Genomic DNA, 18,842 nt, shown 5'->3' on the forward strand with positions numbered 1-18,842 from the left:
GGTAGACTGCCTGCCTTATGCTACTGAGTTGAATCCTGACCTGTGAGACAGTGTTTGTTTTCTGTGGGTGTTCTGGTTTTCTCCCACATCCCAAAGATATGGCGATTGTTCTGTTAATTGGCTGCAAATTGCCCCTAGTGTGTAGATGAGTGGTAGAATTTGGTGGTAGTGGTATATGTAGGAAGAATTAAAAAGAGATTAATATACAATTAGTGCAAATGGATGGTTGATGGTTGATGCAGACTCAGTGGCCAAGAGGCGTGGTTCTGTGTTGTATCTCTCCATGACTCTGTAATTGATGTGCTTTGCAAGTAACAGGCTGCATCACGGTAAAACCACATCTCTTTAGCTCACCAGTGTGCCTGGTTTATATGGTTGCACAACATAAACTTAAAATACACTACTCCCCATAGCCTCAGTATAATACAATTATCTTTCAAAGTCTCTGTCCAAGAACTATTCAAGAATGTGATTTATGATTAAAGGAGTTCCAATCTCACCTGTTATTCCAAGCCTGTAATAACTCACACAAGCTCTGCTTCTTGGTAATTAAGCAATCGTTCACAAATAGCAACTGTAGACAGTTGTCGAGTGCAGAGGACAACAATCTTGCCTGGGTTTTCTCAAACCAGTTCTGAAGCTCTGTTTCTTCCATCTACATCAACAAATGCACTTTAGTCTCCAGAACACAAAAGGAAGAAACTGGCATTGTTTTAAATGTCATTTTACACACTCTATTATCAAATTGGTATGAAAATGTTAAGTTACTTGTTTCTGTGCAAATAAATCTTCAATTTTTTCTTCTCTAGTTTTGTTGAATGTGTCAGTTTTCAGAGAGACAAGCCGATCATCCACGGTTAAATAGATCTGCGATATCCTAAATAATAACATCCTTTTGTTAGCAATTAGCTTAATCAAGCAATACCCGAACAAGCAGAGAAAATAGTTTTACCATTTGAGTTCAGACTTACTTTTGTGAAAAATCCTTCAAATCCTGGACAATCAACTGTTTTGATGGCATTTGATGTTTAATATGTATTTCTAGTGGCGGAAGGCAAATTTCAAGCATTCTAATTGGAGAAAAGCTAATAGAATAAAAAGTTAGCATTTCTTAATCATCAGTGTCAGCAACTTGATTTTACATTTAGTATACAAGAAATGAAGACGCTATATGTATTTAACATGGGACCAAATTAACTTGTAATGAAAAAGCAGAACAAACTACATCACAAGAGTCAAGAGTGGTTTATTGTCATGTGTCGCAGATAGAACAATGACATTCTTACTTGCAGCAGCACAACACAATATGTAAACATAGTGCACTGTAAACAAGATAATAAACGAGAGTAAAAAATAGTTCAGTTTGTGTTTTATATATCTACTAGACCAAGTGGACCCGTTGGGCCCAAACCTCTCCTGCATTGGTGCAGCACCCTGTCCTCCCCCCCTCCCCTCTCTCCTCAATCCCCTCTCCCTTCTCCCCCACTCCCTCCTTTCCCCCTCCTTCCCTCCCCTTCTTTTAAACTTTAAAATGTGAATAACTTTAAAAATATAAGACCAATTTCAATAAAACTACTTGCATTATAACTAAAGTGAGTAAGGTGGGCCTAAAATTGTCGCGCTATCGTGTACCGTTTTGGCTGAAGTTCAGTCACAAACAAGATAACAAACGAGTTTTAGTATATAGATATATATCTATCTCTATCTATATATATATATATATATTTATATACACATATACATACATACATATAAATACACACACATAAGTACACGCAAAAAACAAACAATAATAGTGCAATAATGACAATAATAGTCTACGTGGTTCAGAGCTTATTTGTGGTTGTAGTGTTTTATAGCCGAATGGCTGTAAGGAAGAACTGTTCCAGAACTTGGACGTTACAATTGTCAGGCTCCTGTACCTTCTTCCCGATGGCAGGAGTGAAATGAGTGTGTGGCCAGGGTGGTGTGGGTCTCAGATGATGCTGGCTGCCTTAGGAAGCCGTAGGAAAGAAAAAATGTGCCATGACCTTGGTTTAAAGTATGTGGGGCTATTTGGTCCATTTTATTTTACTAGCTTGTGGAGGTAGTGGGCTCAGGATTCCTCAAGTACAGGGTGTAGAGGTTTGACAGGAATAGAACATTGAAGAAACTTGGTCAGATTCGATTTTCTGTGTAATTGAACAATTGTCCACAAATTGCTGAGAGGTATTGAATTGTGAGAGCAACCACCTAGTGTGGGTTATCGCAAACAATCTTGAAACTTTGCTTCTTCAATCTACATTAACAAATACACTTCCGTCACTCAAAGGATGCAAATATTGCCAGCTGCAGGCTATCATGTAAACACATCTTTTGTTCTTTTTTCCCTTGTTTTGTTGAAAGTGTCTAAATTTTAACAATGATGAATGTTGATTTCACCTGATAAGTCACAGAATCATGAGAAAATAATTCAAATCTTAATATCAGAATTCACTTATATATTTTCTTGAGTAATTGAAATGAAAGTCCGAGGGTTCTTTACACTTTTCTGATGTAACTACCAAGCTAACTCCAATTTAAAGCAGCTATGATTTATTGATTGATATAATCACTTGGGTGGTGCAAAAAAAATGGTTACTCATTAAAGTGGCCTGTCAGCCACTTCTTTCATCATTTGACTTTGACTTTGTAATAAGCTGGCCATATAATTTTGTGGTCAATGGCAATGCATTACCGAGTTTCAGCACTATGTACGTAGTGGAAAATGACTGTTCATCCCAAACTAAAACTGCAGTAAAAGTATCCTTTGGATGGAATAGAATTGTACTGGTCTGTGGAATGTATTAAAATGAATAGGTCTTCAATGTTTTTGTTTTACGCTTCTATTTTCACTTTGACCAACAGGAATTTTTAGGATTGCACCAAATTAGAGATGTGAAACAGACAATTTACAATTAATCCTATAGCATTCAAAGTCATATAACCAATTACACAATTGATGCAGATGATTATCTGGCTTTGAATGTGATATGATTAACCATTAATTGTCCACTGCATATCACTAATATCAAACAGGAAAATTCAAGTTGATGCAAGTCAAATCATTGATTTTGATAGAACATTGATTCTATCAGTTAAAATAAAATAGCATATTTCTGGAGTACAAGGGAGGCAATGAGGTAGCTTGGAAGATCGAATCTACACTGTTCATGAGAGGACGGCTCAGTGGTCTGGTAACAGTGGGGAAGAAGATGTTTCTGAATCTGGTGGTAACCAGATAAAAGTTTAAACATGCAACAATTTGTTTCTAGAAAATATTGGTAGCAATTTAAAGTAGATTACAGATTGATCTATTTTAGTTACCTGAAAGAAGCAACCATCTGATTGTAGGAGAAATACTGATGATAATCATGATGCATTGAGTGACCACAAGGTTCTGCATTTGCTCGTCGTGTGTACTGGTGACCATATAACCTCAATTCCAGATACTTAGCAAAAGACATGGACCATGAATCCCTGGACAGTGGAACCACTGGAGTTACCTGTAACGATGTTCAATATATTATATACATTGAAAAAATATAAAACCTAACAAAAAATTATTTAAACCCTATAATATGCAATTTTTTTAACAATAAAATTATTTTGAAAATAATCCCATTGGCACCTGTTTACAGATTCTACACCAAGAGTAGGTAAGAATTGTGTGTTGGTAGCCAGGAACGGGAGAATCAAGCTCTTTCAGTACAATCTGCACACAGCCATTGCCATGTACAAAACGACGTATGTGGTGTACCATAGGTGTTTCACAGAACATGCTAGGACATTGGTAGGATGGCCTGCAAAAAAAAGAAATATTTAACCCCTTAAGTATATTTAAACCCAAAGATTTAAATTATTCTATATGATTCAGCCTTATATTTTACACTTGCAGTACCTCTCCATTCTTGTAAGAAAATAACCTCTCCATTCTTGAGTATGTTTACTCAACTCCTCTCACCGTTGCTCCTAAGATATCCTCATGCTACAAAGCTCTGTTCAACATGGAGAAGTACTGATTCATCAGCTGAAGAAATGCAGTAAGATTTTGTATGTTCTCGCTATACAGGAGACATGGATAGCACAGTGGCACAGCTAGTAGAGCTGCTGCCTTACAGCTTCAGTAACCCAAATTCAATCTTGACCTCTGATGCTGCCTGTTTGGAGTCTGCATCTTCTCCTTGTGCTTGTGTGTGTGTGTGCACGTGTGCATTTCCTCCACGCTTGTGGTTTAATGGGGCACTGTAAATTGCTCTGAGCATGTGGATACTATAACTGAATCTTGAGTAGGGGTTGATGTAAATGTTGGGAGAATAAAATGGGATAGTAGTGTAAAAACAGGAATGTGAAGCTGGCCTTTTTTGGTACTGTATCTATCTGTAAAGTGTGGTCCGTTCAATCTCTTCTCATATGACGAACCTGCCAAACTAGGAACCTGTCTGGAAAATCTTTGCTGCAATACTTTGTAGCAAGCAAAAATTGTAGACGGTACTCCAAGTGTGGCCTCAACAAACCCAATATTCAAATTATTTAATAATTGTTATATTCCGGAAGGCAGAATGAAGAACTAGACTCACACATCAGTTGCCAGTATCACGCACCTTTTTATTACCCAGAATTACCTGCTTATATTGAACACCAACTCATTAACATAAAACATGAATATGTATGAATACGTTACAATAATAAAGAACTATTTCTTTATCTCTCAGTGAATTATGGAAATTTTTCATTCAAAAGGGCATGGAGATAAAATTTATCTGAATTAAACTGATGAAACAGTGTAGGAAAATGATACTGAGATAAAAGCTCTGCAGGAAAATAATTGCAGATGCTGGTACAAATCAAAGGTATCACAAAATGCTGGAGTAACTCAGCAGGTCAGGCAGCATCTACGAGAGGGAATGGGTGACGTTTCGGGTCGAGTCTGAAGAAGGGTCTCGACCCGAAACGTCACCCATTCCCTCTCTCCTAGATGCTGCCTGACCTGCTGAGTTACTCCAGCATTTTGTGATAAAAGCTCTGCCATGATCTTGACAAACACTGGAGCTTGTTCTCATCGCTGTTTATATTCCCACATTATTTGGTAGCATACATAAAATGAAAAATGTTATATTTGGTTCATGGAAGCAAATCTTTGATATAAAGTGTGACCACACAGCCTCTGCAGCTGTCCCTATGGTACCCCACCAGTCACAGCCTGCTAATCCACTAAGCATCCATTTATTCTTACTTTGTTTTCCGTCTCCAATTTGCAAACACCATTATTACACCACTTGCATGCTCCCTAATCTCCTTGACCAGCCTTCTGTGTGGGATCTTACCAAAAGGCTTCAGAAAGTCAAAATACTAACACCCTCCAATTTGTGGGAATTATTCTGGAATCAATAGAAACTTGGAAGATAACTAGATGATCTCATCTCTCCATTGGCACAACTGAGGAATGCAGAACATCAGGTCCTTCGGATTTAATCAGCTTTCAAGTTCTGTAACCTCAAAGACGTTACGATCAATTTGATGCAGCAAATAAAAAATGTCTGCATTCATCAAACATGAATCAAAGTCACAAATTTATATCACATTAGCAGAGAACCACAGGACTCACCGGAAGCAGTATCTCTCTAAAAATATTCCTAAAGTTAGATCATTTTTCCCGTAAAATTCCATTGTGACAATCCTAGAAGCAAAACCACCACAATCAATAAAATATTTGACAAAAGAAAATATATGCTCATGTATAAAAACAGTAAACTTCCAATTGCATTATTGTTAGACAACCCTATCAAAACAAAAATGTCATAAAATCTGTTAGTAAAAATTGGTGCATAAACACTGCTTTTCTGACACCAGGAAAATTATTACATACGTCAATATTTGACGTATTAAGTATGACTAGATCATACACTAAAATTTGGACTTGAAGTAATTAGCTTCAAAACTAATACTGTGAAACTTAAATAAAAATTTGTTGACATATAACGGCCGCTATTGTTGACATATAACGACCCCGTAGAGGTCAGCATGCCAGACTACCACGGCACCTCCCTTTGTGTTTGCTTATAATAGCAGGATTGCTGTAGAGTGGGTGGAGGGCTGTATGTTCAGAGGAGGTGACATTAGAGTAGTTATGGGAGTGGAAAAGTTGAGACGGTTGATGTTACGCCGGCAGTTAGAAATAAAGTGGTCTAGAGAGGGTAGAAGGCCGTTCTGTGGAGTCCAAGAGGAGGGGGACATGGGTCAGCACTGGGTGGTGAGGACTCCTTCCCATAGAAAAAGGTACGGAGGCGGAGGCGACCTGATCTCCCGGTTGCTGGACACTTTAATTCTCCTTCCCATTTCTGAGTTACTCCAGCTTTTTATGTCTATCTTCGGTTTAAACCAGTATCTGCAGTTCCTCCTCACACATGTTCCCAGTGATGGATGGGTCAAGAACTAGAGAACTTCGAATGAAAGCAACTTGAAAAAGAACAAAAACAAAGCAAGGAAACACTTTCGTTGTGTTGAGCACAGCAGAGGCTGGAATCTAGAATGCACTACAATAAAATGGGGAAGTGGGTGGAGGAGGCTGTATAAACTAAAGAACTTTTGATTTCGGAGTAGGAAAAAAAGAATACATTCTACTGTGGATGTCAAATTAGGAATATCTTATAATACACCGTATAAAGTTATAAAAACAAAAATACCAGTCACTCACCATGGACTGACACATGGATTTGGTGCATTGCTCGATTGGGCAGAGGAACTGCTGAAGAGAACACAAAGCTTCTGGTGGTTTGCAGGGCTCAAACAGTCCACCTTAAAAGAAATAAACAAACCTGAAACACTTTGCTATTATTTTCTAAACTACTCTAACCCTTCCTGCTGTCCTTGTCAGTGTTGAGTACAAGGAGAATAATGCTCATGAATAATTCAGTGCTCGTAGTTTTCCTGTGCGCCAAAAGCAAAACACCCGTAATATAAAAGAGCAGATGCTAGGTACACCCAGCTGCCCGGGCAGCATGGAGAGAGAAAGGAAGCTAACATCTGAGGTCAATGACCTTTCATCAGAACGTAAGCTGCCAGTGGCACTTGCTGTTCATAAATCTCTTGGATCTATTGCACATAATGTTCAACTGTTGGGTTCTAGGTATATTAAATCTTGTGGGACAAAGTAATAATTTTTTCGTTTCTGGTGAGACACTTGAGAGAACAGAAATGAATTGATTCACTCACAACTGCCATAATCTGTTGGTTAATTTTTGAGAAACACCCATGGTTTGACATCTGGCTCAATGGATCCCTAAATCCCTTGAATCCCCAGGCTTGGGTGTGTCAAAATACGTGTAAACATCTGCTGTACGAGAATTTTGCCGGAGCAGTCCGTGACCCACCACGCTGAGGCTACAGCGCTGTGTTTAAAGCCCATAGCGCATTGGGCTATAGAGCTATATTTAAAGCCCATAGCGTTGTAGCCCACAGCGCTTTGTTTAAATCCCCACGCTAAGCTAAAAGCGCTCTGTTTAAACCCTTGCGCGCCAAACCGGCAGCGCTGTGTGTATTAACTTCACGCGCCAGCTTTGTAGCACTGTGTGTATTGCTTTATGCGCCAAGTCTGTAGCACTGTGTGTATTGCTTTACACCAGTGCTGTAGTGCTGTGTGTATTGCTTTACACCAGTGCTGCAGTGCTGTGTGTATTGCTTTACACCAGTGCTGTGTGTATTGCTTTACACCAGTGCTGTAGTGCTGTGTGTATTGCTTTACACCAGTGCTGTAGTGCTGTGTGTATTGCTTTATACCAGTGCTGTGTGTATTGCTTTACACCAGTGCTGTAGTGCTGTGTGTATTGCTTTACACTAGTGCTGTGTGTATTGCTTTACACCAGTGCTGTAGTGCTGTGTGTATTGCTTTACACCAGTGCTGTAGTGCTGTGTGTATTGCTTTACACCAGTGCTGTGTGTATTGCTTTACACCAGTGCTGTAGTGCTGTGTGTATTGCTTTACACCAGTGCTGTAGTGCTGTGTGTATTGCTTTACACCAGTGCTGTAGTGCTGTGTGTATTGCTTTACCGGCGCCAGTCTGCGGCCGGTAGCGCTTTGTTTCCGGGGGGGGGGGGGGGGGGCTTGCTCGGATGCAGTCCCCTGCCATTTGGTGCAGTTTGATTTTGGGAGCAGTGCTATTAGTCAGTACTTACTGGCAGTTATTTCAACAGTTGATTTCTGCCTGTATAAAGGCAGGCGTCGGTAAGCCATAAGGTAGTTCATGTACAAGAGGGGTTCACTGACGGGTTGAGCCGTGATCCGGGCCGCGGACGGAGGCAGGGAGAGAAAGAGGTGTGCTGCTGTAATTTGGAATCCGCGCATACCAACACAAGTATTGCTTTTGTTCTCTCTCTTGCCAATAAATCTGATTCGTAAGTAAACAGATGAGTGAGCTTTTTTCTGTGCTACTAGTCAGATCCTTGAACCTGTTCCCTTGTAACAACATCCTAACACCTCTTTTTAAAAACTGAAAGTAGTTCTGTTATTAATAAATATACATCGGCGTTAAGTAAAAAAGTAATCTTTCTTAAAAGATTGGGGCAGTACATTTTATATACCAGACTGCATATTAATAATCTAAATAGCACTTTAATCATAATATTCAAGGTTACTCATCTCCACCAGCCTTAAACTCATTGCATTTTCATCTATTTGTTCCAGCACTGAAAGTCTCCAGTCACTCATCTCCATTTCAAAAGAACATTCGTAGCTCTCCATCTTTCTTGGACCTGACTCTACTGGCACGGCTCCGAATACAACAAAACAAGAGGGCGTGACAGTCAGAGGAGGAAGGAGATGGGGTCAAGGCTGAAATACCAGGGAACCCGCCCTCAGTCAGTTAGAATTGGTCATCATATTTCCTCCACGCTGACCCTCATCACTGATGCCCCTCAAGATCATGAGCTCAGTCCCTTGCTCTCCTCCCAACTTACTCATGATTTTATGGCCAAGTACAATGCCACTCAATCTATAGGTCTGCTAATGACATCACTGTTCCGGATCTGCAATAGCGATGAGATTAAGTACAGGAAAAAGATCAGGAACCGGGTGTCATAGTTGCGGTCACTAATGTCAACAGGACAAGAGAGTTGGCTATTGACCTTAGGAAACAAAGGGGTGAAAACAACCCTGACCTCTTAAATGGAGTGGCAGTAGAAATGGTCGACAGCTCAAATTTCTTGGCATTCGTATCACCAGCAACCTAATCTGGTCCCTTTTCAGTACTGCAGTGATCAAGAAAGCGCACTGGTACATTTACTTTCATAGGCACTTTGGAAGATTCAGTATGTCCGCAAGGACATCAAACGTCTACAGCTGTTCTAAAGTATTCTGACAGGACGCATCTCAGCTGTTAGAGAAACAGCTTAGCTCTTGACTGCCTGAACATACAGAGTGATGAACACAGCCCATTCCATCACAGGCTCGTCACTTCCTTCCATTCAATCCATCTTCATGGTTGTTGCACCATGAAGGCTGGATATCTCATCAAGGATGCCCGTCACCCTGGCCATTCCCATTTCTCTCTTCTACCTTCTGGGAGAAAATGCAGGAATTTGAAAGCTCGGACATCCAATCTCAAGAACAACCCCTTCCCTACTGATATCGAACTCCTGAACCAATCATTCCTTTCGCACAACATTCCCGGAAGCGCTGACTTACTCCAGCTTTGTGTGTCTATCTACTCTTACTCTTAACTCAGGCTCATTCCATTATTCAATTTTTATACTTTAACATTAACACTACTGTTATACTTTAACATTAACACTGGGTCCTGGACTTTCTCACTGCCAGGCCCCAAGTGGTCAGGATGGGGGAACACACATCTAGCTCCCTCACCCTGAACATAGGATCCCCCCAGGGCTGCGTCCTTAGCCCCCTACTGTACTCCCTGTACACACATGACTGTGGGGCCAGGTTCAGCTCAAACGCCATCATCAAGTTTGCTGATGACACTGTGGTGGTGGGCCGGATCTCCAACAACGATGAGAAGGCCTACCGGGAGGAGGTGGCTGATCTGGCACTCTGGTGTCAGGACAATAGCCTCCTCTTGAATGTCACTAAAACAAAGGAGCTGATTGTGGACTTCAGAAGGGCTAAACATCCAAGGACGTACACGCCACTCGAGATAAATGGGTCTATTGTGGATAGGGTGAGCAGTTTCAAATACTTGGGAGTCCGCATCGCAGAGGATCTGACGTGGGCAACGCACATTGCGGCACTGGTGGGTAAGGCTAAGCAGCGCCTTTACCACCTTAGACAACTGAGGAAATTCAGAGTGTCGCTGAGGATCCTTCATTGCTTCTACTCTGGGGCTGTAGAGAGCATCCTGTCCGGCAACATTACAGTCTGGTTTGGGAACAGCTCTGCCCAGGACAGGATGGCCCTGCAGAGAGTAGTGCGTTCGGCAGAACGCACCATGGGAACTACACTCGTCCCCCTGCAGGACCTATACATCAGGAGGTGCAGATCCAGAGCAAGCAAGATCATGAGCGACCCCTGCCACCCCAGTAACGGACTGTTCCAGATGCTACGATCAGGCAAACGCCTCCGCTGTCACGCTGTGAAAACGGAGAGGATGAGACGGAGCTTCTTCCCACAGGCCATCAGGACTGTCAACTTTTATAACCCCAGAGACTAAATTTTTGTCGACACTTTTTGTGCTATGTTTAGTAACTTATTAACTTTATTTATATGCTGTAACTGTAATTCTTTTTGTGCACAACCCGCAGGCATTGCCACTTTCATTTCACTGCACATCGAGTATGTGTATGTGACAAATAAATTTGACTTGACTTGACTACTCTGATTTATCATGACAATCATGCACCATTCTACTGTTTTTCACGTTGTATTTATCATTACTGTATGCATTCCTTTTTCTCTGTGAACTCCATGTGAACAATGAATTTCATTGTACCCCAAACTAATCCAACTTTTCTGTGCAACTGCAGGAGTGTAACAACAGTCCCTGTACCTCCTCCCCCATCCCCATCCATGGACCCCAGTAGTCCTTCCAGGTGAGACAGAGTTCCCGTGCACCACCTCTAACCCCATCTACTGCATCCGATGTTCCAGATATTTTCTCCTGTACACCGAGACCGGGCGTACACGCGGCAACTTTTTGGCAGAACACTTGCTGAACGGGCAGCATGGTAACACGGCGGTAGTGTTGCTGCCTTACAGCGCCGGAGACACGGGTTCAATCCTGACTGTGGGTGCTTGTCTGTACGGAGTTAGTATATTCTCCCGTGACATGTGTAGGTTTTCCCCAGGAACTCTGGTTTCTTCCCACACTTCAAAGACGTACAGGTTTGTAGGTTCATTTGTTTGGTAAAATTGTAAATTGTCCCTAGTGCGTGCAGGATAGCGTTAATGTGCGGGGATTGCTGGTCAGTGCGGACCTGGTGGGCTGAAGGGCCTGTTTCCTCGCTGTAAACTCTGAACTAAACTAAAGCTAAACTTCCAAATGGTGTGCCAAGGCCCACCTGTCTGGCAGAGTGAGGCCATATGCAAAACTGCAGGAACAGCACCTCATGTTCCTCCCGAGAAGCTAACAACCCAGAAGTAAGATCAGTGAATTCGCCAATTTTAAGTAACCTCTAACAACCCCTCTCCTCCCCCACTCCTTTCTCCCCCACACCCACTTTTTTCCACCCCTCCCCTGTGCCCCACCAGGCTCGCACCCATTTCTAGCCCCCTCCCACATTCCTTCCTCTGACTTCACAATTCACAACTCTTCAATCCTTTGTCTCACCTTGTTTTTTTTCATCTGTGCCTTTATCCAACCATCTGCCTTTCAACCACTCCCCCCCCCCACCACCTTGCCTGTGTTCACCTATTACCTGTCACGTTTAGTCCTGCCCCCCCTCTCTTCCAGGATTCATTCCATCCTCAATCAATCTGAAGAAGGGTCTCGACCTGAAACATCATCAATCCATGTTCTCCAGGCCTGCTGAATTACTCCAGCACTGAGCATCTTCAAATGTATTCTAATCATTTTTCCAAAATGCTTTATTTCTTATTTATCATATCATATATATACAGCCGGAAACAGGCCTTTTCGGCCCACCAAGTCCGTGCCGCCCAGCGATCCCCGTACATTAACACTATCCTACACCCACTAGGGACAATTTTTTTAAACATTTACCCAGCCAATTAACCTACATACCTGTACGTCTTTGGAGTGTGGGAGGAAACCGAAGATCTCGGAGAAAACCCACGCAGGTGACGGGGAGAACGTACAAACTCCTTACAGTGCAGCACCCGTAGTCAGGATCAAACCTGAGTCTCCGGCGCTGCATTCGCTGTAAAGCAGCAACTCTACCGCTGCGCTACCGTGCCGCCCAAAACATTTTCCCAATGATAATTATGCAATGACAACTGCTTCGAAATGCAGAATGCCCTTTTTAAAAATACCTGATATGTGAAGACTTCCCAAAATAATATAAATCTTGTTTCTCAGAATACCGTTGCAAAATAAATATTACCTACCACACAGTTTTGCCATCTGTTACATTACACCAAAGGAAATTTAAATTTACATGCCAAAAATAACCATAATTTGTTTCATGTAACAAACCCTTTTTGTTGCTGCTGCAAGAAAGAATTTCATTGTTCGGTTTCGGTACATATGACAATTGAACACTCTTGATTTTCAGATTAACAACACATTAATGATTAGCCCAAAAGTGTGGTGAATCAATAAGTAATTATTAGCTCAATGTTTAATGACTTGGATTGGTTTTAGGACTAATGTACATTCTTCAAAATTAGGAGATACTGTAACAATGGGAAATTAAAACCTCCAATTTAAAGCTAAAAGGATATTGACATCCTTACCTTTGTTGCCCACATCAGCTCGTTCTGGGTCTGTGCTCGCTGGATTTCCTCATCCCCATCTTTCATGGCTGTTTTACTGCTGTTCTCTTTATTCTGTGTAAAAGGATCTATTTCTTCATTCTTTATCCTACCACCCCGAGCTCTGTAATCTGCTAACAACTTTGACAAACTTTGGTTACTTCCCAAGGAATGGGTTATTCTGGTACTCAGCAGATCATGTGATGGAAGAATTTGTGTAGATTTTGCCTGGACATTTCCATTTAGTCCCTGCAGATTTGTCACGTCCTTAAGAAGTTGCTTCTTTCGTCTGCATTCTATCTCCTTCACTTCTTTGTGCAAGAGAGGGGACCAATAGATTTGCTCTGGAAAGTAGTCTCTTGTTGGGCATTTCATGCCTTTCTCAGTCAAAAGGAAAGGTTCTCTGAATGTAATAAAAGGAGATATGCAAAGGATAACATCTTTCAATTCTTGCTTGAAAGCAATAGAATAAGACTTCAGTCGGTCTTCCGAGGAAGTCACCTGCTCAGCGATGAACAGATCTGTATCATCCTGAAGGGGATCACGGAAAAGTTTCGGCTCATTCCCCGCTGACAGATCACGCCCCGCAGAGTTATTTAGTGATTTTGATTGTTCATTTAAAAATCCACAATAATTGTCTGGAGGAATTTGGTCTTCCTTATTTTCAGCTGACAGTGAGTTTATTGGGGATGAATGGACGTCAAAAAAAGGGACATCTAACTCTGGAGGTGCGCTATCTGGTGTGGAACAGCCTGGCTTGGCAAAAACACTGTCCTGAGAAACACTTTTTCTCATCAGTTTATCTTCCTCGCAAAACGCATTTTCTGATGAACACTCAAAACTCAGAGCTTGAGAAAATTCAGGTACCAAGGAAATGCCTTCGATTGCAGCATCAGTGTCTTTGGAAAGATAGCCAATCTTTTCATCATTAAATAAGTCTTGTCCATCATTGTCTGTAGCCTCTCCATCAATTATGGAATTAATTGATCCACTTTTAGATAAACTCGGAGGCATTGCAAATTCATCCATGAGGAAAGAAAGTTCAAGTTGAGAATGGTAAGCTACGCAGACCATGAAAATGAGAATTTCTTTCACCCTTGCTAGCTCATATTCCGATGCACCCCTTAGCTTCACAGTACATCCCAAATGTTGAGCACATCCTTCAAAAAACATAAGCGTCTTTGCGTGACCTGTGTAAGGAAAATGTAAAGTCATTACATTTCCAAAACAAATCCATGGTGTAACAACAATATCAACCACGTATATAAGGTGCTAATAAGCATTGTATTCTGATTGATTATTGCATCAAGCAGAAACTAAGTGCTAATTTGTTAAGAATGGAGCCTCCTACAGCAAAATGAATGGTCATCTGACTACGCAAGGTGTAATTAAGATGTATTTAGTGCAAATGCTGCTGCAGTATCATATTCTATGAATTCCTAAATTTTCAGGTTCCAGCTTGACTTGGACTACAATTGCTCCAAGAAAGTAAAAATGTTGGTTTGCAACTAGTTTATTATAATTAATTATAAGCAGTTATAACAAGTGGGGGTGGGATCTCATACAGGACAGAGGCAGGTGAGAGGTTAGAAGTTGGTATGGAGGGTGGTGTGGGAAAGGTTATTGGACAGAATAGGCGGGTGAAAGGCGGAGAGCGAGGAAGGAGGGTTGGTTTAAACTGCACGTATTGTAATGCAAGGGGCCTGACGGGTAAGGCATATGAGCTTAGGGCATGGATAGGTACGAGCAACTGGGACGTTGTAGCCATGATTGAAACATGGTTAAGGGAGGGGCAGGACTGGCAGCTCAATGTTCCGGGGTACAGGAGCTTCAGGAGAGACAGGGGTGAGGGAAAAAGAGGAGGGGGGGGTAGCATTGTTGGTTAAGGAGGATGTCACAGCAGTGGTCAGAGGTGACATTACGGACGGTTCGTCTAGTGAGGCTATATGGGTGGAGCTGAGGAACAAGAAAGGGATGATCACCTTGTTGGGGGTGTTCTACAGACCCCTGAATAGTCAACGGGAATTAGAAGAACTGTGTCGGGAGATTGCAGACAGCTGCAGGTCAAATCACGTTGTTGTAGTAGTAGGGAATTTTAACTTTCCCAATATTGTCTGGGAAAATCATAGTGCGAGGGGTTTAAATGGGGTTCAATTCCTCAAAAGTGTTTAGGAGAGTTTTCTCAAGCAGTATGTAGAGGCCCCCACATGTGAGAGTGTAACACTGGATCTAGTATTGGGAAATTGGGAAGGGCAAGTTAATGAAGTGTTTGTGGAGGAACCTTTTGGGACCAGTGACCACTGTTTGATTAAGTTTAAGATAATTATGGATAGGGAGGGAGAGGGCCTACGTGTTAAAATGCTCAACTGGGGTAAGGCCAACTTTGAGGATGTGAGAGAAGGTCTCACTCAACCTTGCCTGGAGCAGGTTATTTGAGGGGAAAGGAACATCGGCCAAGTGGGATGTTTTTTAAAGTGTGTAGACAAAAGCTCAGGATACTTACATCCTCGTTAGAGTGAAGGGCAAAGCAGGCAAACGTAAGGAAGCTTGGCTGACGAGGGAAATCGAGGCATTGATCAAAAACAAGAAGGATGCATGGGACAGGTATAAGCAGCTGGGACAAGCTGCCAGAGGAGGTAGTTGAGGCTGGGATTATCCCAGCGTTTAAGAAACAGTTAGTCACGTACATGGATAGAACAGGTTTGGAGGAATATGGACCAAGGGCAGGCAGGCGGGATTAGTGAGGTTGGGACATGTTGGTTGGTGTGGGCAAGTTGGGCCAAAGGGCCTGTTTCCACACTGTATCACTCTATGACTCTATGGCTCTACGACTCTATGTAAAACACTAACGTTGCTGTCATTTATCTACAAAAGGCGACTTTAAAAATACAAGTTTTCCTTAATGGAAATGGAACATATTAAATCAGAATAACTGGAACAATATTTCAATTAACTTAACTTTTAATATTCAAAAAAGATCAATGCAGCAAATAGTGGCACTAAGATATGCCGATCTGTAAAAGCTTTGGTACAGGTAGTTCTGCTATAGTAAAACAGCGTTATAAAAACAATTGTGTCAATGGGGATTGAGCTAGGGAGTTTAAGACTCTCAAAGACAAAGTTTGTTCCCACTGCAGAATTTTCAAAAATAAAGATCTTTTTAATAACTCTAAGTTTAATTTTGTTACTGCAATCTAAAAAAAGCGAAACCTTGTATTTACATTGTTTAATCGTGAAAGGCCTGGATAGAGTGGATGTGGAAAGAATGTTTCCACTAGTGGGAGAGTCTTGGACAAGAGGCCATAGCCTCAGAATAAAAGGACGTCCTTAGAAAGGAGATGAGAAAGAATGACTTTATTCACAAAATGCTGGAGTACTGAAGAAGGGTCTCGACCCGAAACGTCGCCCATTCCTTCTCTCCCGAGATGCTGCCTGACCTGCTGAGTTACTCCAGCATTTTGTGAATAAATACCTTTGATTTGTACCAGAATCTGCAGTTATCTTCTTATAAGGAATGACTTTAGTCCGAGGGTGGTGAATCTGTGGAATTCATTGCCACAGGAGGCTGTGGAGGCCATCAATAGATATTTGTAAGGCAGAGATTGACAGATTTTTGATTAGTAAGGGTATCAGGGGTTATGGGGTGAAGGCAAGAGATTGGGGTTGAAAGGGAAAGACAGACCAGCCACGATTGAATGGCAGAGTAAACTTGAAGAGATCAATAGCCTTATTCTGCTCCTAAAACTTATGAATAGAGTTGTTATTGCACAAGTGTCAATGGAAATGACTGCCTGTCAATTTCAAAGGCCACCTAAAGTGCAATTGCCCTTCTATGTTCTTAAGAGACAATGGAATGGTGCCTGATTACTGTAGGGAGATTACATGGAAACAGTTTATTTTCCCTTGACTCCGCTCCCCCCCAACAACACAGCTTCTTTTCTACTTTTCAATTTTCCAAAGTAACTATTCAGTGATTTTCTAGCTCCCGATTGAATTTGTGTAACAACCACTTTGGCACGCACAATACAAATAGTATTCCCCGACTCATCAATCGAGTTATAAACAACTCACATTATGAAAACACGTGTTACAGCACAACTACCTGTATGCATGTGTGAGAGAGGAAATGTCGAGGAAGAATACATAACAGCCAGAACCCAAAAGTCAACCATATATCTCATAAATAAAGGCCGTTTCTCCCATTAATCACATGCACAAGCCTATCTTCAGGGAGGGAGAGATAATGTGGCCATGCAAAATTTGCAGTTGCTTACCGTTAGAGAGTTGGAATGGCTGAAGAAAAAACTTATGGCATGTACCGAGACGAGGCTTTGTTAGAAGCTGGTCCATTGACATAACTAAGTCACCTTGGGTAACACGGCTCACTCGGTCAAGCACATTCTGTGCACATAAAAAAAGGGGTGTTTTTAATCACAGATTCTTGCAGAAATCAATCAGTAAATCTTAACATGCCTCCACTTCAATTAACATCTTTTTGCACAGAATATGCCAAATCTGTATAAAAATCTAACTAATGAAAAAAAGCTGCAGACTTTCAACGAGAATTGCTGCACACAGTAAATCATGCAGTAGATGAGTTATGAATTGTATTGACTTTCTCACCCACTGAGTAATTTATCACAGCATTGTGGCTGGCAGTTGAAAATAACCCAGAATTAATCCAGGTAATCACTATTCAGTAAAATATTTTTCTCAGCAAACTTTGAAATAGTACCAATAGGAAAGATAGTAATAGATAATCTGCCCATAAAGTTTATTAAAATGCTTCTGAAAAAGTATTTTATGAAAAGGCATCAGATTAAATCTATACCAATGGGAAACTGAGTAGCTGACTCCATGACTCTACAAAACATTTACACATCCATTAGCTTCTCATACAAATCTAGTTTGCCCTTAATACACTTCTGTGTATAAACATGAAAAGCTGGAGTAACTCAGCAAGTCAGACAGCATCTCTGGAAAAAAGGAATAGGTGATGCTTTGGGTTGAGACCTTTCTTCAGACTGATTCCTTCGCACCTATTCCTTCTCTCCAGGGATGCTGTCTGACCCGCTGAGTTACTTTAGTTTTTGTGTCTATCTTCGGTTTAAACCTGCATCTGCAGTTCCTTCCTACCCACTTGTGCGTATAATGTATTGACAGGTGTTAAGAAAACTGAATTTTGAATCCAGCTTGGGGGTGGAGAGTAGGGTGTGTGCAATATGTTGGGGGTACTTACAGGCTTTACATTAATAACTAAGGTGATGCCATTCTCCAGAAGCATATCTTGAGCAATACGAGAAACTGTCTTTTCCACAAGAACCAGATTTGGTCGAACGTCCACTATTCGTTGCACATAATTCTTCAGAAATTCTCTTTCCTAATTATCACACAAAGATTACTGTCACTCTGATGTATTTATAAGTTACAAAAACATAAGAGGTAGCATTTAAAACCAAAATGACAATATATTAACGATTAGCTGGATGCAATATATATAACATATCCAGTTGCACACCAGAATTTAGGAATGAAAAGCATAAGTAGTGAGCAATATTTAAACACAAACCTGGAGAACAATGGGATCAATGCATGTAAACTTTGTTTCCTCTCGATAGAGATATTCAATTGAACATTTCAACAGCAGAATCTTTGGATTTTTTATGTAGGCATTCATCTGTGAAAATTTCAGACACATTGTTATACTAAAACAATATTACCAGCCCCAACATTAAAGGCATAAAAAAATGATTGTCAATAACTGCCCTCTTTCAAAATGCAGAAAAACATAGCAATGGACAATTTTCTTCTCACCTTCTTGTGGGCTATGTTTTTGGTGCAAACAAATCCATTTACAACTGCAGAATCAAATTTTTTTCCACCAGGTATCTCAAAAGAAAGAAAAATAAATAATTTTTGGAAATATCATATGTTTAGCAAGCAA

The 18,842-nt window shown here is 41.1% G+C and overlaps 1 protein-coding gene across 11 annotated transcripts in view; it reads right to left on the minus strand.

Moving 5' to 3' along the window:
- The window catches only part of pikfyve (phosphoinositide kinase, FYVE finger containing), a 101,894-nt gene that overhangs the window by 22,441 nt on the left and 60,611 nt on the right, over window positions 1–18,842 (minus strand). For 7 of the 11 annotated variants that reach the window (XM_078404229.1, XM_078404230.1, XM_078404235.1 and 4 more), the window contains 12 exons: window positions 18,713–18,787; window positions 18,468–18,575; window positions 18,138–18,278; window positions 17,173–17,299; window positions 12,881–14,088; window positions 6,716–6,816; window positions 5,627–5,698; window positions 3,650–3,821; window positions 3,346–3,524; window positions 972–1,085; window positions 769–892; window positions 501–655 (listed from right to left, as the gene is read on the minus strand). In XM_078404229.1, the coding sequence (XP_078260355.1) occupies window positions 501–655; window positions 769–892; window positions 972–1,085; window positions 3,346–3,524; window positions 3,650–3,821; window positions 5,627–5,698; window positions 6,716–6,816; window positions 12,881–14,088; window positions 17,173–17,299; window positions 18,138–18,278; window positions 18,468–18,575; window positions 18,713–18,787 (2,576 nt within the window). Of the gene's footprint in view, window positions 1–500; window positions 656–768; window positions 893–971; window positions 1,086–3,345; window positions 3,525–3,649; window positions 3,822–5,449; window positions 5,508–5,626; window positions 5,699–6,715; window positions 6,817–12,880; window positions 14,089–17,172; window positions 17,300–18,137; window positions 18,279–18,467; window positions 18,576–18,712; window positions 18,788–18,842 lie in introns of those variants that run through there. The other 4 variants (XM_078404236.1, XM_078404239.1, XM_078404231.1 and 1 more) reach the window with 2 other exon arrangements.

Source organism: Rhinoraja longicauda, chromosome 8 (assembly GCF_053455715.1).
Source record: "Rhinoraja longicauda isolate Sanriku21f chromosome 8, sRhiLon1.1, whole genome shotgun sequence".
Classification (NCBI taxonomy): Eukaryota; Metazoa; Chordata; class Chondrichthyes; order Rajiformes; family Arhynchobatidae; genus Rhinoraja; species Rhinoraja longicauda.